Genomic DNA, 23059 nt, shown 5'->3' with positions numbered 1-23059 from the left:
TTGCTTTCTTATTCATTGCTAGTGTATAGAAATACAATTGATTTTTGTATGTTGATCTTGTATGTTGCCACACTACTAAACTCATTCATTAGTTCTAATAGTTCTTTAAGGGATTCCTTAGGATCTCTATATAGCAGATCACATCATGTACAAATAGAAATAGTTTTACTTCTTCTTTTTCAATCTGGTTTAGAAGAAAGGGCTTTATATGTTTTGAGCATCTTTGTTGCTTACCTGCTCTCTCCCCCATCAATCCCTAACTGTTTTTCAGTGGGATAGAAGTGTTCATTGTTACTCATTCACAGCAGTGTTGTGAGGATTAAATGAGTTAATACACATTTAAAGTTATTAAAACAGTATCAGGCAAAGAGAAAATGTAACTATACTGTCATTATCATCAGTGTCACATTACAATTACTTACCTGTTCTTGCTCCATTTATACCACTCACTTTATATTACCCATCATATATATATATATGTCAGATATTTTGGAGAAAAAAATATTTTTGTAAGTAAAAGGGAATAGTTCTTGCCTTTGAGGCTTTTGGAGTTAATAAAAGAATGAGAAAAGTACAAGAATAACTGGAATGCTGGTGAGCGGTGTTAGATTCCTGGCCAAGAATGATGGAGAAAATGAAAGATTGCACTAGAGCACAAAAGTCACAATGAAATCCTGAAAGGCTCCTGACACAATGGCTAAGGCATGGTAAATGGTGAATAATGTTAAGTGAATATCATGGCTGCCCCTCTCCTGAGGAGCCTCCTTACCCCTTGTACCTGGTCAGTTACCATGTTCCAGAAGTTCTATCCACTTCGTAGTTTTTTAATTTATCAGATTCACTACCACAAACTTAGTTTAGGCAACTGTTCTCTCTCCCCTGAGAACTGCAGCAATCTCGCATCCACTCTTGTTCCCTGAGTGTGGTCTCCCCAGTGCAGCCAGAGTGACCTCTACATATGTGACCAATCCCTGCTGAGCTCAGGGGGAAGGCCCAAGCTCCTTGACACAACCTGTAGGCCCCTCTGGGGTCCAATGTCTGCTCCACTTGACTAGAAGATCCTGGAGAACAGTCTTCGTTTTGTCTTCCTTTGCATCTCCTGTGGTCAGCCAGAAACTCACTGTTATATAAATGAATATAATTCTTAAAAATCAAAACATTGAGAAAATTATAAAATTCAACATCACAGATTTAACTGTCAAATATTAGAGCTGCACCAGGACTGTCTGACCAGCAGCTGCCCTCAAGGAACTCATAGGAAATTGACCTTGGTGACGTGAGGCGGTGCTCACGTCGGCCACTTTGGCACGGTGCTCTGGCTCCTTGCACTGCCTTCCTTTGGGTATGGAATTAATTTTGTCCTGAAGTGAGTCACGGGGCTATTTCTAGTGGTCTCGACTGCCATCTGACACACTTAGCCGTGTGGCTGCTCAAGAGAGCCAGTGCCTTGTCTGTTCCAAAGTAACTGTCCTCAGAAACTCCTTCCACCTGGAAGGTTCTGATCAGAAATCATGGAACTGGCCAGTCTTTGTGTTCTTCACACCAGCCCTGCACCAGCCCTGCACCCACACCAGCTGTAGAGCCACCTGCTGGTGTTTGCTGATGGAAGGGTATTCATGATCTGATTTCTAGCACTGAGATCATGCTGTTAATAGGTTCTATCTATTTCTTTGCTTGGGCAAGCTGCTTAAACACCCTTGAGTCTCATTTTAGTCATCTTTACATGGGGATAAAAAATCATAAATATACAAGCAGGTTATTGTGAGGATTAAATGAGATAAAACGTGTTCAACATCACATCATAAAGGTTTTACGGATGTCAGGTATCGTTCGTTTTTTAATGCTTTATTTTAAAACAGGATTTGTGGGAGCTACTAAAACATGAGCAAAAGTATAAGAAGTAAATGGGAAAACCGGAGTTAAGTGGTACATAGCATCACCCCAGAGAATCGTGAGGGTTTCAGCTTTCTTATACCAGACACCAACTTGGCCATTCATTTGTTCATTTGCTGGAAGGGCACTTTGAGCAGCTCTGCGGTGTGGCAGCATGTGCAGAGGGGTGAAAGACTGTGTTTATGCTTCAGGTGGGTCAGCAGAGCCCAGAGCTGCCCAACTGAAACACAGTGAGGCGGGAACTGTGAGGGAAAATGGAGGAGGGCTTGCCTGCATGAGGAGCTGGCCCTGCAGTTAACTCCCCAGTCCTGATGCTGTCTGCTCTGTGTTCATGTTTCAGCAGCCATCTTGGAGCCGAATGTGACACAAAATGGCCAAGGTTGTCACCCAGTATTCCCACCCCAAGCTGACCCACCCTGCGGTGAGGACCACGGGCAGAGAGCTAGGTCACATTGAAAATGGCCTCAGCAGGTAAGATGGGCTTTTAATTTTATGCATGAAAACAGTTATTCCCATAGCTGATCTAGACTGCGGGGGAAAGAACGCCTTCGCCTGTGGCCAACCACAGGTTGGAGGGCAAGGGATGTTTGCTGAGATCCTTTTACCTTTTTCATCTCACCAAATCCTCGCAGCCCACACTTTCATAGTTTTTAATCTCATTTTAGATGTGGGAAAACGAGGCTCGAAAAGTTACATAACTTCTAGATTTTAAAGTTCTACTGTAGAAACTTCTCCAAGCTGGCACACTTCCTCATGTGTACCTCAGACATGTGGGACTCTGTTGGGGGTGCTGCACAAATCAGAGGCCCTGCTCTCATGTCCAGGGCAGGTCAGGATTCACACTAGTAGACTTGGGGAAATTCACTTAGCCTCTTCATGCCTCAGTTTCTTCAACTGCAAAATGGAGCAGCATTCTTTTTCAAGCACCTGGTGAGGAAATAGGAGACTACCCACATGAGGCAAGAAGACTGACATTTTTGTTTCTTAAGTTCCCAACGTGTTGACTGAGTGGAACCATGAGAAACTTAATTTCCAACGCTTATGTTATTTTTGTCCTAAATACATAACACTGAAAATGTCTCACTCTCATGACGACTGCCTATTACCTGGTGGCCAAATAATGCACTGACAGTCCTTCATTCCCTGGCACTTGGCCCCCATCCATCACTTGTCCTCACCCACTTATGAACATAAATCACTTCCTCTCTCAGAAACACTGTTGTTTCTTCTCTATCTGGATTCTTGATTCCAGTTCCTTAGCAACCTCTGTTAATAAGTGATAGACAACAATTTGCAAAGAGATTGAGTCTCTATTATTGAAAACTTATGTAGCCCTTACATCCCACTTTCTGGGGTTTAGATAAAGGGAGAAAAACTTCAAAACATCCCAACAGAGATTTATTCTGTCCAACCGTTTTAATGTGGTGCTGGAGCTCAGGAAATTCGATGTGACCCCGGGGCATCAGAAATCCCCACCATCCTCAAGTTGCTGCATCCCAGCTGGCCTACTGTCAACACCTGTGTCCCACCACTGGGGACTTATTCTTTGGATTAAGGCATTGCTCCTTATTTAAAAGAAAAAAAAGTCAGGGTCCCTGGGCAGCATCAGGCTCCTGGGATCGTGGGCCCAGTGGGATAAGGATAGAAACTGTGGGGATGAGGGGGGTTTGAAGCGAAATGGAACTCATACCCCATTGCTCCCTTTTACTTCAATGGGGCACAAGCAGAGCATCTCACAGAGCTTGCAGACTCCCTGGGGCTGAGACAGCAACAGCGGGGATTCAGTCTGCCTCCTTCCAGTGAGATTCTTAAGAGAGGGTAGGCTCCATTGGTGATGGGGCTGCTGCTCAGAACTCCTGATGGACCAGATGCCATAGTAGTCCGACTCTGCCTGACTTGTCCTGGCTCTTCCTCAGCCAGTGGCCTACAAGCCTAACCTGGGGCTGTCCAAGAGGGCTCGCAAGGTCTCCTGGAAGACAAGCCTTTGCAAAACAAATGGCCAGCTCATCAGGCTACACTCATACCCAGTGATGGGGCTCTGGCATCTAAGGGACACTTCGGCTCAGCTGGGATCATTCATGCGCTCAGGGGATGGTTGGGGCTCTGAATCAATGGTATTTGCCATTTTTATGGGTGAGGAAGTGCCCTCCCAACTCCCCCGTGTCCCCACCCCCTGCCCAGCGTGGTGGCTAACAGCACAGGCTCAGGATCAGACTGCTTACCTGAATGATGGCTCCGTAATGGGCCAGCTCTGAAAAAGTGCTCAACTGCGCAAGCCCCACACAGTGAGAGGCTGTGGGGTTCAGAAAGGTCGCAGCTCTGGGTTCCATCCGTGCCTGCAGTGAGTGCTTCCGCAGTCACTGTCAGCCTTGGAAAAGAGCCCTCCACTCCCACGTGCAGCCTCTGGTGTCCCCGCTGGAAGCCTTCTCCACCTCAGACCTGAGAGCCCAGCCATTCCAGCACCTGGAGCTGGCCCTTTCCTGCCTGTGTCCGAGTCTTGCTTTCTCAGCCTGATCACTAGCCAAGTCTCGCTGAGCTCCACTCGGGGCCTGGCCCAACAGCTCTCATGGGAAAAAGTTGTTGACAGATTAATGCAGCATCCCATGGAAACTCTGCATAGATTTCAAAAGGGGAGAGCAAAAGGATGCTTCTTTCATGAGAGAGAGATGCTTTATTTCAAGGAGGCAGGAGTGTGTTAACAGATGGAAGTTTCCAGAATGGGTTCCCTGGCATCACCAAGGATTGAGAACCGTGTTCAGGCTGGGGCTGGAACAGCAGCATCCAGGCCCCTCCCCCACTTTCCAGCGCAGCCCAGCATCTAGTTTCCCCTGATTTATTTGAACAAAGGACTCTGACACATACAGAAAAACATTTTAAAGTTTTAAATCTCTGTTTTAGGGGAGGAAATAGTATTTGAACAAACCAGAGAGCTTTGCCTTGAAATTCAAATCCTTTTAGAAAGCTTTTGGGAGAAATAGTTGTGAGTGTATGTCCTTAAATATTCATTACTCTTTATCCTCAATGACATCAAGAAACTATGCTGGAAACCTGTATGTCAGGGTGGTCCTCTGCTGAGTGCCCCCAAGAGGGAGGAGGCATTATGTTCCCACCCGCTAAGACTGTCCCCAGGTCTTTCACCAAAGTGGACACCCAGATTTCTGTTTCTCTTTTTAAACCATTAAGGTCATTTTCTTGGTGAAGAGTCATAAGGAAAAATGAAAACATTTCATTTGAACCAAAAAAATTAAATTTACACCCTGAAAATACCAGAAATAAAAAGTCTTGAACTTTTTTTTCTGCGTAAATCTGTTTTGTTGACTCAATTATTTAAGAGCCATTTGGAAAATTTTGGAAGATAATGCAATAGAGAAAGACTCCAGAAGGTACTACAGAAAAGTGCAGCTAGGCACAAGGGCACCTCAAGTCCCAGCCCCATCTCCTGCTATAGCTATGTTAGGTGAGCTTTTGGGCATCGGGGTTTTTTCCCCTGCGGAAAACAAGCATTCTCCATGCTGCGTCCTGGGCAGAGCCCAAAGAAGTTATCACTGAAGAAAGCCATTTCCAGCTGTTTCCCAAGATGGAAGGCAAGAATTCACTGACTTCAGTACCCTGGTCATATGCTGATGGCAGCATATGCCGGTGGCAGCGTATGCCAGTCATTCAAGTTCCTCAGGGCTTGGGGAGTGGAGGAAAGACATGACCCACTATGTTCTCCACCTTGGTTCTAGAAGGCCATTTCTGTTTGCTCTCATGTCCCCAAAGTCACCAGAAAAGGCACCAGGTGCCCTACAGAGGGCAAAGTTAATTACCAGTTCCCACTCTGACAAGACTCTGTCCTGACATGATCTGCTTGCTTGGCAGAGACTGAGGTTCCCATGAGCCCTCGCCCCAGGCCCCTCCATCAGCTTCAGGCAGGACACGCTCAGCCCCCAGCCTTTCCTGCCACCGTATTTCCCTGGGAAGCTCTAGGTCTCACTCTTGCATTGGTCACCAAACATTTCTCCCTTTCCTTAGTACCTGTGTGTCCTTGGGGACTCAAAACTGTCACCTCAGACACTCGGCTCCTCCCCTCTCATCCCACCCCCTTCCCATCTGGTGGTAGGATCAGTTCCTCTGAGGAGTAACTAGGTGGGTTTACTGGTTAATACCCTGGCATTTAACAAGGTGGAGACTCTAGACTAGAAGAGGATATCGTGGTAGAAATTCAAGCATCAGGAACCAAGTGGAAAGATGCTTGGGGAAGAAAGGACCTCTCAGGTCCCCTGCACTTACGTCATACAAGGCACCCCACTTCTTCACGGCCGAATGTGCCCTTATGGTCTTGGGCGTATGAACAATACTTAAGTCAATATAGAATCACCAATTTTTCTTTCCTTTTCTTTTTGAAGACCAGGAAACAAACTCAGGGAGGGCGAGTGACCAGCCTACAGAACACCTAGAATGGGTGCTGGAGGTTAGGGCTTTGACCCAGGCCCCTTACTTTGCTGCCTTCCCTCAAGTGGGTGTCACAGGTCCATTTCCACTGCTGCCACTCCCACAGATCCAATCCCACTGCTGCCAGAAGCAGGCCTGCTTTGAAATCTGGGAGGATTCTGCCCCCTTCATCAGCCCACAAGCTCTAATGTCATAGGCATTGACTCCTTTGCTATAAATGCAACCGAATCTGGTCTCAGAACATGCCCCCATGTAATTAATGGAAACCAGACCAGGCAGAAATGCCGGACTGACTGCTTGGTGCCTAGAGCTCCCTGAGGAGCTACTGGTGGGGAAAAAACCCCTCTGTCCTTGGGATTGCCTCCAGGTCTTCTGGCCACACGTGCCATGTCAGAGCTCCAGCCCAGCTGTCAATTGCTGCCACTCGCTCTCCCCACCAACCCCCGACCTCCCTCCACCACATGCCAGCTGCTAGGATCCAGGTGCTGGAGAGACAGACTCGCTTGACCCCTGCCTGTTCCTTCTATAACTGACTTAGGCGCCTTGGAATGTGGATTCCACCTTTGTAGTACAGCAAATATTAGGAGGGCAAGGGAATGGAAGCTTTCTAACTGTAGCAGGGCCTGACAGGAAATAAAGAGCTACACCCACACAGTACAGTCAGGTGGACCAGAGTCATATCTCTAGTGGCATACCACAGGGCTCAGTACTCAGCCACATCCTTTTCAACTTTGCTTTAATCAGTACTATATGTGAAAATACAGAGGGCAGCTTCATGGAGTGCATGGGAGCAGGCTTTGAAGTGGGATGGAATGACATTCAAATCTCAGCTTTGCCACTTGGCTGTGTAGCCCTTGGGGAAGTTACTTAATGTCTCTGAACCTTAATTTCACTTCTTACTGAGTTGTTATATAGATTAAATGATAAAATGTATGTGGCCCATATACAGTAAGCAGTCCATAAATGGCATGTGATTTTTGTATTGCATTTGCGAATGAGATGGAGTTAGGAGGAAAGGCTAGTATGATGCCACTGCATACCAAGGATCCCTTAAAACATCAAGTGACTCAGATAATTGGGAAGGTCTAATACTTACCTCCAACTAATAAATTGTATATGCACAAGACAGGGCTTTCTGGTGTAGCAGCAGCCCGTGTTGTAGGGTTTGGCTGGTGGTAGTTGGTGATGGGGGCACCATATACATGCATGTGAACCCACAAACCTACAAAGAGCTCTGGCTTGGGCTCCAGGAACAACAAGATGGTCTCAATTTCCTTGCCCAGGCAGGTGAGACCACAGGAACCTGCTCCCAGGAGAGCCTGGGGACTCGAACTGATGAGGAATGGCTGAGTGGGCTGTGGGGTTTAGCCTGGAAAAACAGCAAGGTGTGAGAACGGACCCATCTCGGAAGGCAGCCATGGGGGAGATGGAGTTGCCTGACTCTGTGTGGTTCCAGCAGCCTGATATGGGGAAGCTGAGGGAGGAAGAGAACTGCTAGCAGTCGGGGCTGTGCAAAGATGGCCTGAGCTCCCTGCTGCTGGAGATGGCAGAGATGTTGTAAGGAGACAGCAAACTGGTGGCTGGGATGCAGGACTGACCTCCCATCACTCACTGGACAGAAATAGAGGCTTGCCCCTGACAGGAATTTCGGCCTCCTCTTCAGCTGTGCTACCACCTTGTTAAGAAGGCTGATTAGGTTGGAACAGGTCACGTGATAGAATTAATTTGTCTTGCCCGGCTCTTCAAGACTTGGAGAATGAAGTTCAGATCCCGAGAGGCCCATGCCTGGATGGCTTTTAATCAAGCTGATCAGACTTCAGCACTAGGAGGTTTTGAAAGAAAGGAAAATCTTCTCAGACACGTGGGTCTTGTTCTGGGCAACTCCACGAACACCAGGCTCTGCCGACGTGACTGGTGTTCCTACTGCATTGTGGGCACCTGGCCTGGGAATGTGCATGCTTCCCCCTGAATTGCCCAGTGAGCTCACTGCCCCAGTTACCCCCGCATTACAGGGGACGGAGGGTAGGGTCTGGTGAAAAGGGTACGATGGGTGTGGATTTTCATTTGAAAGCACCGCAGATGTGGGAGAGGAGGCTAAGGAAGGCTTCCTGAAGGAGGTGGCACTTGGTCTAGCCTTAGAGGATGGGATTTCAGTAGGCAGAGGTGAGTTTGAACTAAAATCCTTGTTCTGGGGGCATAGTGTGGAAGCAGCTGTTATGGCTCAAGATGGTGGCACTAGAACCTCCCCTTCCCAGTGCTCTGATGGTGCCCCTTTGCAGCTGGCTCACTCCCTCTCAACAAGCCCATGGCAGCAGCTGGACTTGAGTTTCTGTCCTTGGTCTGGCTTGCTATAAAGGAGAGGCCGCATTTATCCTAAGAGCCAAGATCTGCAGTGGAGTGACCTGAAGTGGGGAGCCCCTGGGTTGAGGACCTGTGACGGCAGCTGTCCTCATTAAGCAGGGCATCTGGCCATCTCATTCCTGAGTGTGTCCAGGAGGTGAATGAGCTTGAAATCAATTTAGCCTGCTGCATATTGGATTTCCTAGGACCCACTTGCCATGTGAAGAGACGTCAGAACTGCAGCAAGGGATCGCCATGGAGACCAGTGGACGGGCTGGATCCGGACGAGGCTCCTTCACCGGCCTCAGGCCTGCAAGGTAACTGATTGGTCTCAGCCCTCACCTGGGAAGGGAGAAACTGAGGCAGAAAGAAGCGGTGGGTGGGGGCGGGTTGACACTTTGGAGAAGAGACAGGAACAGAGCAGTCAGAAATCCATCGGTGGGTAATTTCCTCTTGGGCCAGGTGTTCCGAACTCAGAAAAGTCTAAGAAAAACTGCCCCTATCTGAAATTGCTTTAATAAAAAGTGATATTGAAGGACTTGCCCAATTATGAAAGAATTCAAGAAAAAAGCCAACCAGGGAAGTTTCAGAAAAACATTTAGAAAAAATCCCAGCTAGCCATGGGAGACCATCGAGTGGGCCACCATGGCATGCAGACAATAGTGGTGCTTCCGAACTAGCCTCTGGCAGTCCTCACCAGTGCGTGTCTGGGCTTCATAGCTGTCCTTGTGAAAGCATTTCAGAGATTAACCAGGCTCTGTCTCCCTTCTGATGACAGCTGCACTCCGGCTAGCCATGCCACCTGAAGGGAGTCATGCCCTTTCAGGTCTCACATAGAAATGCATCTAACCACTCCAGCCCCATAGTAGCGGGCTCAAAACAGAGGTCCAAAAATCTGGACTCGTCATCTTCTTCCACTAATGCTTTTTTTTTTTTTTAAACAATGCCATAGTTATTTTACGGTCCTGTGTTCTACAGTTTTGCTTAGGTTGATTGCAAAAATTTTATTTATTCTTCGTTATTTTCATTGTGGAGGATGCTGCTGCCATTATTCACATCACTCAGGCCCCGCAGCTGGATATTTAAGTGATGTACAGTGTCTTTGTCTTATTAATAAAGTACTGTCTTAATGCTCATTGAATACAAGGAAAAGAACACCTCCAAACCAGCTCTAATTAAACCGCATGGGGCAGGGCTGGGGCAGGGTGCTGGTGGCAGGTGAGATTCAGGCCACCTCAGGAAACAAGCCAGGGCTTATGGGTGAAACAGGGGAAACAGTGCCTTCTTTCTCTCATTTTCTTATGGAGTTTCAGGTCTTGGTGCTTTTTTCTGCATGTCTGTTTTGTTTCTCTCTCTCTCTGCTCACACATCAGCAGGCATGGGCTGAATATGACCTTTGCTGTGTGATATCAAGTTGAAACACCCAACCCCATCTTGAAGTGGGTCTTAAGTTCAGAGGCTTGAGTAACTCGCTGTGAGTCAGCCACGGCTGAGGCTGGAGGGCGAGATATGGCCCCAATTCAGCCTTCTCAGCAGAGGGAGGACGAGGAAGGGGGAGTGTCTGGAGCAGACAGGTGGGGCTGGTGGGCACTTCGAAGGACTCTGCAGCAGCAGCTGTAAGCATCTGTTCCTGGGATGCTTTCTTGCTTCAATCCATTCCCGTGGGCTAAGGTCACAAGCGTGCAATTAAAGTCAAGTATGTGACAATTCATGACTTCATTCCAGATTGCTCAGAACTGATTTTTGGGGGTTACAGTGGCATGCACTGTAGATGACAAATCAGGAAAACCAGACATTGAGATGCAGAGCGGAGCCTCTCCTCCTGGTCCCCTCCAGCAGAGATGAGGCGGCAGGAGGCTTGAAGGTTTCCCCCAGAAAGCTGGAGCTAAAGCCAGCTCTGGGGATGGGGACTGCCCGTCTTGGGGCTTGAGGCCCCTGTGGGGGCTGGCCCCAGGAGAAGGGTCAGGGCAAGTTACAACAGAATTGACATGCAAGCCTGGGGAGAAAATGAGTGTATAAGAACTATCAATCAGACAAAGGTTAGGGTAAGACTCTAAATTGTATCTAGGAGCTTGTTCCTTTAAGCCTTGCTCTAAATTTTTCACCATCTAGAAAGTGCTTTTTATTGCTCCTCTGCTTACTAGTCCTAACACAGAGCTCCACGCAGGGCAAAAGCGATGGTGAGCTTGCCCATGCCTGTTTGAAGGCTCATGCTTCTGTAGGGTTGAGGCTGTGGAAAGACAGAGCCATACTGAAGACAACGTCCCTTTCAGAGGAAGCTGTGTCCCAGGTGAAGCGGGCAGAGGATGCAGGAATAAAGTCCCTGGCATAGTGAGGTGCAACCTGAGCCAGGCCGGAGGGGACAGGCGCTCCTCTCCCTCCTCTGTGCGCTGCTGCAGGTCTGTCCCCTTCCAGGTTATGGCGCCACATTATCTCGCTTCGCCTGTGGGCCACCAGGCACTTATACCCCCAGGACCAGAGACCTGACTCTTTCCTGGAGCGTTTCCGAGGAGCCGAGCTCAAGGAGGTGTCCAACAGAGGAAGCAACTCCCAGGGCGGCGTGGGCGGCCAGGAACCAGACAGAGGGAGGAGGTATGAAGCCAAAGAGAAATGGCTGCCTGCACCAGACATGGGTGTCAGGCAGGAGAGCGAGCGGGCGGGCGGACATGCGGCAGCGCTTGCTTCTTCTCCTTGAAGGTGTTGGTCTTGGGGGAGCACTGCGTGCTCTAAGTGTCCCCCATCCCCCACCCCAGAGTCCAAGAAGCCCTGCAGGAGAGAAATTCTTTAACCAGAGTCCCCAGCCTCAGGCAACCCCTGCCCCAATCCTTTCCAGAGCTCAGCCAGTGTCTCCTGGAATTGGTGCTGTCAGAAACACCCGTGGGGGTGCTTGTCTCACCCACTCCTTTCTATCAGAGGGCCCTAGCCCTGGACTGCACTGTGACCCACCTGGACAAAAACAGGGGTTCTTACAGCGCAAGCCTTGAGGAGAACCCAGATGGTGCCCAGAGTGTTGTGCATAGGTATGCACGCATTCCTCCGGGAAGAAGGTCTGCAAGTGGGTCAGAATTTTTGAGGGGTTCTGGGATCTGTTTAGGAACCCTGAGGGGTGGGGCAGGAGGCGGGGCTAGGGTGGGGCAGGTGTTTGTTTTTCCATAAGAGAAGGGTCTGGGAGCAAGGACTCTGGGCCTCTTCTCTGGACCCACTGCCCAGCTGGTAGTGAGTGGCAGGGGCCGTGTGGCACAGCTGTGTGGACAGACCTGCAGGTGCTGGACTTGCTTCCCCACCCCACACCCATGCAGCCTTGCCTCCCTCTCTTCTTGTCCTTGAGACAGCTTCCCAGCCCGTGGTCAGTAGAGAGACCACTGGGCCACCACCAGTTAACTCAGTGGTCACTGAGCAGCAGAAGGTCCTTGGGCCCCGAGGGGCAGGTGGAGATCATGAAACTGGATCTTCCTGGAGCTTTTGTTTTACTCCCATATTTGTGTATGTGGGTAGGGGGAGTATTTTTACTACAGATGTGCAGTAGATTGCAAAATGTACATGCATGTTTAAGATAAAATCTGCGAGTTTGAGGCGATTTCTTGCTAGACCACTGTAGGAGACCTGGTTGAGTCTTATTGCTGGGGAGAGCTGTGAGGATTGCTGACTTGGATGTGGGGGCCCCTGGAGTACATGCTGGGGCTCACATCTTCCCATGAGTGTGGATGCAAACCCCTGGGCTCCCTGGGCTGTGGGGTGGGGACCGTGGAGGGCTCGAGTACAGGCGGCACATATACAAGGACATCCCAGGTCCCCAGGGCCAGGCAATCCAGACCCTGCCTGCAAGGCCTGCCTGCTATTTGCCGCTGACAGGGGTGGTAGTCAAGGGGAGAGAGAAGGTGGGGGAGAGGAGACAGAGAAGGAAAGAGGGAGGAAAAAGAGGTTTGCTAGCAAACCGGCCAGACTGGTTCAGTTCCTTTTGGGCGAGCAAAGACTTCTTGGCTTAACTGATCAAATTACCTTCTCCACAGCCTTACACATGAACATAAGGCTCCTTATCCATTTCCCAGTGTAACCAGATGAGCAGAGGATTGAGCTAGGACCCCATCAGGGCCAGGCCCAACTGTACCACAGAGGCCTGGTCACTCTTGGGATGGTTCAGGGTGGGGAGATAATGTCGATGCTCCAGGATGGTAGCCAGTCAATCAGGGAGGCTTCCTGGAAGAGAGACTGTGTTTTTGAGGTAAAGTCTCATTGGCAAAGCAGAGAGTGTGCAGAGATGGGTCTGAGCTCTGTGGGGTTACCAGCACAGAGATGTGGTGAGCACAGGCCACTGTGCCCCATGCAGCTAAGCTTTCCCTCCTGTGCAGTCTCACAGGGGAGTTTTGCTTCCTTGGGGGATTTTCTGATGTTCAGAGTCAATTCCCAATAAGCAGTTAGAGCAGCGCCCTGGGTGAGGAGAGGGAGGCTTGGATAGGGTGGGCAGAAATACTGGGATGGCATTTGGCTAGATGGTCAGCATCATAGAAGAGGTGCCCTGCGGGTGGGGTTAGAGCATCACTGGCCCCTGGCTTTGGTCTCCAGGTCTCCTGTGAGTGTCTGCAGTGACCATGGATAGGCAAGCCACCCTCGGGCTCTGTGAGGCCAAGCTGGCTTCCTTACACCAGCCATGTCCTGGCACTTGGCCACTTGGAGATGGACACTTGGTTCACCATGAGCTGCTGAGCAATTCAGATTTAAGTAAACATCCAGTTGGGTACAAAACCAGCTCTGCTCCCTACCAGGTTCTCACAGAGATCGGGGTGGCAGGCCCAGAAGTTTTAAGATGAACGAGAGGGCAGGGGACGGGGGAAGAGAGATTAAACCCTTGGACGGTTCTGCCTACTGTCTCGGTCTTCGTTTGCTTGCAAATTGGAAGCGGCTGCTATGGCTGGATTTTCGAGGGTGGGCACTTTTGAGAGCCAGGCTCGTGTACACAAGGGTAGCAAGTTGTCACCACTGCTGATGTGTCTGTTCTGGTGCAGAAGGCGCTTGACTGCTTCACCTGAGAGCACCTGAAGGGCAGGTGTCACGTCGAGTCTGTGTCTATGCCCCTCATGCAACCTGGCACATGGCTAAACTGACTGAAATTGAGTGGAATCTGAGCCAGATGTACACAGTTACTCCCCGTTTATTTAGAAACCTCCCTTTAGCCAAGCATTCACCTCTTTCCCCAAAGCTTTGACCATAGCAAACCCGTCACAAGACACCTCAGCCCCTGACAAAGAGCAACACCGTCTGTCCTTCAAGCTTTGCGGTAAGGCCCGGGAGATGAGATGCGGATACTAGAATAGCCACCTGAGGGGCAAGTAGTCCCCAGGAATGGGAGCTGAGTTTAGGTTCCCATGCTGCATCGTTTCTGCCTCCTGCAGTGGCTGGCCTCTGGCCAGGGACAATGCCAACAACTGCAACAGCTCAGAGAAAGAGTGAGTACTTGTGCTCCCTGCAGAAACCCCAGCTCTGCCTTTCCCCTTGAGTACTCCTGCTTCCCATCCTCTCCAAACACCGCTAGACTCTTCTAGAATCCTGTTCCTTTCATTGGAGTTCCATCCCTATGGACGAACGGGGAGGGAACCTGGTCTGTCTGACTTCTAGAAGCAGGTCATTTTATCTCATTGTCTCACTTTTTTTTCTTTATCTATAAAACAAAAGGGTTAGATGGGGTACATTTTAAGCTCTGTCACCTTATATTGCCATATGTTTGACAGCATAAATCGAAGCTCCTTAACAGAGCCAGGGGCATTCTCCTTTGGGATAAGAACATGTTTTCCATTCTACAACCTCATACACCTGCATGCTAGAGAAGTGCCCTTGTCTTAAAGGCAGATTTGGGCTAATTTGGAAGGTGGAATTGGGGAAGTGGAAAGAGAGAATTTCAGTATTCCTAGGGCATAGCCTCTGGAAACAGTGGCCTGCTGTAATTACTTTCTGTCACCAGATGCTGAGCTGGCAGATTAGTGTGATATGTGATTCTGGCAACTGTTGCCCAAGAGCAACAGGGATGGAGTGTGCGGGCATGCGTGTGTGTGATCATAAATGTGTGATGGCGCATGTGCACCATTCTCCCACCTTCTTCAAGGAATACGGTGGGAGTATGTAGGGGAGGGCGTCTCAGAGCTTAGGGAAAAACCATCATTATACCAGCAGTCAAGAAAAATGAAATTATTTCATTTGCAAAACATTTACAATTGCAATATGTACTTGACTGAAAGCCAAGCCTGATAGTAACCACCCTCGAAATCCCGCATTGAGTCCCACAATCAGGGAAAGGCTCAGGGCCCTGGGAACCATGGACAGAGGTCCTGGGGTCGTCTGTCCTGGGAATGGGATGTGGATGAGGGTGGAGGTGGACAGTGTCGGCTGCATCGGGCTCCCATAAACCTTTTCAGATAGGCTCGTATCATGGGTCCACACTGCAGCCAGGGACCAAGAGACAGAGTTGGAGACTCCCAAGATGGGACACGGATACAGAAATAATTCTTATGGACACCCACTCCCATCCTTCCCCTGTACTTCTGGCATTTCCGCTTAGTCTCATATCCTGAATCTCCCTGATCAAGTTCTTCCCAGTCAGAAACCAGTATTGTTTTATAGCTCTGTGTAGGTCTTTTGGAGGCAGTGCTGGGTGGATTTGGGGATACAGCTGGATGATGCTGGCTCTTTCCTAGGCTCTTAGCAAGTTGGTAGCCAGAGGAAAGGTCAAGGCCTGTACCAGGGGTCACAGATCCCACAGAAGAAAACCTGAGCCCCGTGCAACTGAGCTCCCAGCCAGGCTAAGCGTGCCAATATGCTTGTGGGCAGCGCCCTCTGCTGGTGCTTTGAGGTTAAGATGTCAGTGGCAGAAAAGACCAGGAGGCAGATTACAGTAGATTCAAGTCAGAGGATGGGTTACTGTCCTTGCTCTTTTCATGTAACAAGTTTAATAAGTTTTTATTCTTACTCAATTTATGTGTATATGCATTGTCAAAAACTTTCCAAACACAGGAAAACACCCATGAACACACACCCACAGAGATGACAGCCCAATAAAACAGCAGCAGCAGAGTAAAGCCGAAAGGGAGCTATTCCACCCCCAGACTGCAGACTACTCAAAGATGAGCCGCAACATGGCAAACCTGCTCTCACCTGTATGGAGTTTGCTTCTCTCCTTCCCCCCTTCTCTCCCCGTCCTCGCTTTCTCATCACAGCCAAGTGTTTATGTGGTGTGGCGATAGGTTTTGAGAACAACCTGCAGTCCACACCCACATCCAAGAGTCTCAGTGACTTTTCCACCCTACACGTGTGGGTTTGGGTTTATTGCCGGTTGCCTCAAAATGTCTGCAGTCTCAGCTGTTTGTGCTTTGCTAGGGGCTCGTAAAAATGGGTCAGAAATTGCCCAGTGTGAGGCTGAAACACTGTCCACCACATACGCTTCTTTGGGTGGTTCACCTCACACTTCAGGAACAAATAACAATAATAATAACAAAATAATTAAGTCAGTAACCTCATCTCACCCCAATGTGCTATAAATACTCACTTCCTACCCCATGCCCTCTCCTCCTTGTCACTCCAGCCTACCCTCCCCATGTGATAGTGTCTGTAGTATATGAAAACTGCTAAATGTCACCCCATGTCACCCAGTGACCGAGCGAGAAAGGAGGAGAAAGAGAAAAAGGAAGAAGAGGGAAAGGAAAACCACCCCAAACTAGAGGAGTGAGTACTGGGAGCAGCCGCCTCCACAGGGTCTGCTGATCACAGGCCAAACTTCCTGGGCCGGGACCTGAGTCTGAGAGGGATGCCATGGGCCTCAGTGTAGCCCTGGAGCGGCGGCTGCTGAGGGCTCGGGAAGGACTTGGTCACAGGCGGGGCCAGGCTTCTGAGGTCCTGTGAGGGCCCGTTCTGCAGCGAGAGTGCTGCCCAGCTCAGACCCCATAGAGGGAAGCCTCCTGGTCTCCTTGGGGGCGTAGGGACAGCTCTGCAGTCCAGCACATGAGGTGTTCAGGGTGGGGTAGAGACACATGAACCCAAAGAAAAAGAATCCCCAATACCACCTGTAAGCTCTAATCCTCAGAAAACCTGAAAATAAAAACAGAAAGCACCCTAAACCATCTCTCCACTCAGGGCTGGCCCGCATTGTCCAGGCGGCGCCCAAGTTCGTGGTTTTGGTGGTTCTGATGGAAAGGCAGAATCCAGCTATTTGGAGATGATCCTTTAGAATGTCTGTGCAAGTGATGTGTGCAAGCAGGGCATGTCCCCAAGGGACTGCCCCAGGCTCCCAGATTCAGTTCCGAGGAGAGCTGCCTCAGGACCAATGGGCAACGTGTGAATGCACATTGCCAGGCCCCAGCCCTGGAGGGGATCTGGGTGGGCCTAGGGATCTGCATTTTCACAAAGCTCCCCCAGATGGTTCTGACACTCCCTCTGCAGCCCTTGGAGACATCACCGTGCTGCATTTTCATTCCCAGTGTCCTGAGGGCAAGGAGGATACCTCAGACACATGGGAATGTTACCACCATGATTTTATAGTCCACTTTGACTCCCTGGGGATCTGAGCTGGGCTGGAAGGATCCCTAGAGTCTGCCCTGCCTCCCAGACTATCTTCCCATGCAGGGCCACTCATGTGCCCCCTAAGACTGAGAGGATGCTGAGCTTCAGCTTACAATTGCCCTGGGGTCCCCCTAAGCTAGGCCAGGTCTCTGAGATCCTCCAAAGCTGTGGTCTTCTGATGCACTGCACTGTGTTCATATGCGTCTGTTTCCAGAAAGAAGGACACCATCATGGTAGACCCTGCCAGCAACGCGTACTACCACTGGCTGACTGTCATCGCCCTGCCTGTCTTCTACAACTGGTGTCTGCTGGTCTGCAGGTAGGAGAGGGTAGGGAGCACATGAGGGCAGCCAGGCCCCGTGACAGAGCTCTGAGTCTCAGAGCCCCAGCCTCTGGCCCTCTCGCCCTCTCACGGCCACCATCCAGCTTCATGTGCCTCAGTTTCACCATCCACAAGGTGGTTCTAGAAGGCACCATCAAGGTGCTCTGAAGCACTGGTGGGAACAAGTGGGGGCTGTGTCCTTCCTGAGCAAGCTGCAGGGCAGATGCAGGTGAGCGGCTGCTCTCTGTGGGCAAGCAGAAAGTCTGCAGGAGAGTGATGTTGGTCTGTCGTTTGTCCTCTAATGGGGCAGGTGACGGCTGGAAAGGCATTTCTGAGCAAAGTATAGGGCAAGGATGCAGGGACGAGAAGCTGCATTTCTGAGAGTGACCAGTGGGCTCTGGGAAGTTCCTGTGTAGGCATCTGGGGACATAGCTGTTGCTCTTCTGGAGTGCATAGGAGGCTTTGGGCTTTTCTAAGCAAACTTCAGGACAGAGTAAGAAGTGACCTGCTACTCTCTGTGAGTAAGCAAAGGGTGAGGGGCCTTTCCTAGCAGGCCTGTGGGACAAGGATGCAGGGTGAGCAGCCACTATGCTGAGAGTAGGTGGGAGGCATGGGGGAATGGGGGCTCTGTGGCTTTCCTGGGTCAGACTGAAGCAAGGAGGCAGGTTGAGTCCTGTGCTCCTGGTGGGTTTGGAGCTACCTGATGACACCGCCTACTGGATGCGGAGAGACACTCTGCTCTCAAGTGTGAGCTGGGAGCTCCAGGGCTTCGGGGGAGACCAGCTGCTCTTCTAATGGAGGACATGAGCAAGCTTCAGGACAGGGACACAGGAACAAGCTGCAGGACAGAGGCACAGGCACAACCTGCGGGCAGGGGCACGGAGGCGAGCTGCTGCTCTGTGGGGGCTAGGAGAGATATTTGGAGGTATTGACCATATGAGAAATAGTGAGCATAAAAAGATCTAGAAAGTAGAAAAATTTACTGGCTTCTTCAGTTGTTAATCTCTCAGAAATTCTAATCTTTTTGTTGGCCTTTGACCCAGAGAGGGCAAGTCCTCCACCCTTTCAATTGACTCTTGCAGTGAAGCTGAGAGAAACTGCCCCTTCTGGGGCTCAGAGCTTCCTGCTTAGAAGCAACAGGACCCGCTCTTTGGGCTCAATGCCAGCTCTTGTTAGGAGGTCTGTGACCTTGGGACAGAAAGCCTTCTCAGAGCCTGGTGTCCACCCCAGGGTCTGGTCTGGTGATGCTGGGATACAAACTCGTGGCAGGGCTGCTACCGATGACCCAGCCCAGTGTCTGCAGCCCTGAGCTGGTGCCCACCTGGGACCCTGCCCCGGACATTTGCTCCTTGTTGTTGGTTTAGGGCCTGTTTTGATGAGCTGCAATCTGAACACCTGATGCTGTGGCTGGTCCTGGACTACTCGGCGGATGTCCTCTATGGCTTGGATATGCTGGTGCGAGCCCGGACAGGTGCGTGTGCCCCGGGCCCAGGAACTCTCTGGGCCAGGCCAGGGGTTTCAGGGGACCACAGGCCATGTAAGGTGGACATCACCTCCCTCTGACCACCAGAGGCCAGGCAGGTCTGAGGAACTTTAGTGTGAGAGGGTGATGCCGCTTGGAGCTCCCTCTACAGTGACTCCTGGGGTTGGGATGCCTGGGTTCTGGTCTCTGCTATGCCAACCGTGTGACCTTGTGCAAGTTGAGCTGTTGCTCTGGGCCTTGTTTGTGTCGCCTGTGAAATCAGAGCACTCCCGGCCCTGCCCTCAACACTGTAGGAAGTGGGAGACAGCTCAGTCATCCTTGGGCAGCCAGAGGACCAGGATGTGCTGCTCAGTGGTTTTAGAGGACCTTAAATACGGAGAAGTAAAACCTGAAAGGGCCTTCCTTCAGTAGCCTCTGGTTGCAAGTGAGGGCTAACCCCCACGCCACCCCCGCCATAGACTCTGAGCCATGTGTCCTTGGCGCACCCTTTTCTAATTTTCACAAAGGCGTCTCATAAACTAGTGGAGGCCCTGCATGTCACTTGAACTAAAAAACACACCTTTGTTACGAATACAAACAACACCGGCTCACAGGAACAAGCCTTGGTGAGGCTGGCTTGGTGGTGTGCATAGCGTTTTGGTGCGTCTTGTCTCCTCAGGGGAGCTGCTGCGCGAGACACTAGTGCAGTCACGACTCTCTCCATGTGGCTGATCTAGAAACAGGCCCAGAGATGCTGAGTGGTGTCTGGCTCAAAGTCCATGGTCACTACTCAGCAGGCCAGACTGGCGCCCCGCTTGCTTCCACATCGGTGCCCAGCATCTTAACCTACAGGACCTCACCTACATGACTTGAGGTTCTATGTTTTCAACAGTAATGTGTAGCCAGGAAGGAGAATTACTGCTTTCCTAGGCAGGTCGTGCCCCATTAGTGACCGATGAATCAATTGGATAGGCCATGGCCTGTGCTCTTAAATTTTTTATTAGTATTTTCAAACATATACAAATTCAGAGCAAATGGTGTTATGAATCCTCGCATGCCCTCACCCATGCCCTCATCCGCTGCAACAGTTACCAACAATTCACCAATCTTGATTCATTCTCCATCCCCACCCCCTTTTCTTGGCTGGAGTATTTTAAAGCAAATCTCAGACAATAACTCCTTTAGCATGTATCTGAAACTTTAAAGGGCCTATTTTTTAAAGCTTAACTTCCACCTATCTTTTAAGATTCAACAATCATTCTTTGCTATCGTCTAATACCCAATCTACATTTAAATGTACCCAGTTTTTCTATATTTTTTAATTGAATAAAATAGGTTAGATCATCATAGATGTTCTAATATCAGAGTGCATTTTCAGTAATAATTGGTAAGCATGGTTTTGGAAGCGGTTTTTTATCACATGTATATAACTACGTCTTCTGTCATCATGTTGTGGAATATTTTGCTGTGGTCGAAAATGAGCAGCCCCTTTGATGTACAGGTGACTTCCATCCTCTTCTTTAGGCTTCCTCGAGCAAGGCCTGATGGTCAGGGATGGCAAGAGACTGTGGCAGCATTACACGAAGACCTTGTACTTCAAGCTGGATGTGTTGGCCTTGGTCCCCACAGACCTGGCTTATTTGAAGCTGGGTGTAAACTACCCAGAACTGAGGTTCAACCGCCTACTGAAGTTGACTCGGCTCTTTGAGTTCTTTGACCGCACGGAGACAAGGACTAATTACCCCAATGTGTTCAGGATTGGGAACTTGGTCTTGTACATCCTTGTCATCATCCACTGGAACGCCTGCATCTACTTCGCCATTTCCAAGTTCATCGGTTTTGGGACAGATTCCTGGGTCTATCCGAACATCTCAAACCCAGAGTATGGGCGCCTCTCCAGGAAGTACATTTATAGCCTCTACTGGTCCACCTTGACCCTGACCACTATTGGCGAGACGCCTCCTCCTGTGAGAGACGGGGAGTACCTCTTTGTGGTCGTAGACTTCCTGGTGGGTGTCTTGATTTTTGCCACCATTGTGGGCAATGTGGGCTCCATGATCTCGAACATGAACGCCTCACGGGCTGAGTTCCAGGCCAAGATTGACTCCATCAAGCAGTACATGCAATTCCGCAAGGTGACCAAGGATTTGGAGACACGGGTCATCCGGTGGTTTGACTACCTGTGGGCCAACAAGAAGACGGTGGATGAGAAGGAAGTGCTCAAGAGCCTCCCGGACAAGCTGAAGGCAGAAATTGCCATCAACGTGCACCTGGACACCCTGAAGAAGGTCCGCATCTTCCAGGACTGTGAGGCAGGGCTGCTGGTGGAGCTCGTGCTGAAGCTGCGGCCTGCAGTGTTCAGCCCTGGGGACTACATCTGCAAGAAGGGGGACATCGGGAGGGAGATGTACATCATTAAGGAGGGCAAGCTGGCCGTGGTGGCCGATGACGGGGTTACTCAGTTCGTGGTGCTCAGCGATGGGAGCTACTTTGGGGAGATCAGCATCCTGAACATCAAGGGCAGCAAGTCGGGGAACCGCCGGACAGCCAGCATCCGGAGTCTTGGCTACTCAGACCTGTTCTGCCTTTCCAAGGATGACCTAATGGAAGCGCTCACTGAATACCCTGATGCCAAGAAGGCCCTGGAGGAGAAGGGGAGGCAGATCCTTATGAAGGACAACTTGATCGACGAGGACCTGGCCAAGGCCGGGCCAGACCCTAAGGACCTCGAGGAGAAGGTGGAGTACCTGGAGTTCTCCCTGGACGCCCTGCAGACCAGGTTCGCACGGCTCCTGGCTGAGTACAGTGCCACCCAGATGAAGGTGAAGCAGCGTCTCAGCCAACTGGAAAGCCAGGTGAAGGTCAGTGGGAGCAGCCCTCTGCCTGATGGGGACGCCCCAGAACCAGAGACCAAACAACAGTGAAAACACAGAGGTCTGTCCCCTGCTTCCCAGAGCTAGCTGTCACTGTGATGCTGTGACCGTGGCTACACGGCAAGGGACTTGGCGGGGTGGCATTCCAGCTGCCCTTGCCCTTTGCAAGCTGTGTGGCCTCGGGAGAGAGCCTGATTTCCTCATCTAGAAGACTTGCTATGTCAGCCTCTGGCGAGTGGCAGGTTATTACGAGGTTTCCACGAAACACTACATAGGGCAGGGCTTTGTAATGTGCAAGGTGTCCCTGGTGCGAGCTATGAAAGCCTAGGCACAGAACCCTTATTTTTTTATCCATAAGGAATTTTTCGACTTCTGAACTTATCACTGTAAGTGGAAGGTTACTCAGTCCCCCTCCCATTCTTGCACTCCCGCCACCAACTGCTAAGGGAGATGTCACAGAGGCTGAAAAAGTACAATGTGGTAACAAGTTCAAAGCAGCCTCACACAAGCAGTTTGGGGCAGATTTCTGAACCTGGTCTCTCTTCACAGACTCTTTGAGACCCTAGAAACCTGGGCCTTTGTTGGTGCTGTGACAAGCACAGGATGAAGCAAGATCACCCCATTTGAGGTCACTTTGAGTATGCAGCACAAATCCAGTCACCCTGCCATCCAGCCCCTGTGACATAGGACTCTGTTTCATGGAAAAAGCATCTTGGTGTAGGAGACCGCCCTTCTAACTCCCGAAGGAACACAGAGACAGCCCACTTGTCCTTGAGTTGGGGCTCTGGGCCAGCCTCTCCTGGCTGGAGGGGGACAGTCTTGTTCAGGGGAGGGCCCTTCAGGCTGGAGGTAGGAGTGAAGTCCTCAGCCAGACAAACCTGACAACAGGGACTTTGAGACGATGTGACACTTTGCTAACTGCCTCTTTATCCAGGAGACGCAGGCTCGCTCCCTCTCAGAATTGCACCAGAGGCAAAGCTCTTAGCCAACAATAAGCATGTAGAGTGCAGAATCTAGCTTTTAAAAAAATTCAGTAAATAGAATTCCATTTATATATATTTATATATCTTATAAAATATTATAACCTCAATGATCCATTCTTTGCTTAAATATGCATCGTAAGTTACCCTTCTCCTGTTGCAGATAAGCCATATCGGAGGGTTTTACTTCTCTTTTTTTCTCTTAAATCTG

The 23059-nt window shown here is 50.2% G+C and overlaps 1 protein-coding gene across 1 annotated transcript in view; it reads left to right on the top strand.

Annotated features, from left to right (window-relative positions):
- CNGA3 (cyclic nucleotide gated channel subunit alpha 3) overlaps window positions 1-22774 on the top strand; it is a 34646-nt gene extending 11872 nt beyond the window's left edge. The window contains exons 2-9 of the mRNA XM_039872496.1: window positions 2234-2364; window positions 8874-8984; window positions 11083-11259; window positions 14058-14111; window positions 16306-16377; window positions 17426-17530; window positions 18898-19004; window positions 20520-22774. Of these exons, the coding sequence (XP_039728430.1) occupies window positions 2264-2364; window positions 8874-8984; window positions 11083-11259; window positions 14058-14111; window positions 16306-16377; window positions 17426-17530; window positions 18898-19004; window positions 20520-21919 (2127 nt within the window). The 5' untranslated portion in view covers window positions 2234-2263 and the 3' untranslated portion in view covers window positions 21920-22774. The remainder of the gene's footprint in view (window positions 1-2233; window positions 2365-8873; window positions 8985-11082; window positions 11260-14057; window positions 14112-16305; window positions 16378-17425; window positions 17531-18897; window positions 19005-20519) is intronic.
- Window positions 22775-23059: the final 285 nt, after the last annotated feature.

Source organism: Pteropus medius, unplaced genomic scaffold (genome assembly GCF_902729225.1).
Source record: "Pteropus medius unplaced genomic scaffold, Ma_sr-lr_union100, whole genome shotgun sequence".
NCBI lineage: Eukaryota > Metazoa > Chordata > Mammalia > Chiroptera > Pteropodidae > Pteropus > Pteropus medius.
This window is presented reverse-complemented; position numbering and strand designations above follow the sequence as displayed.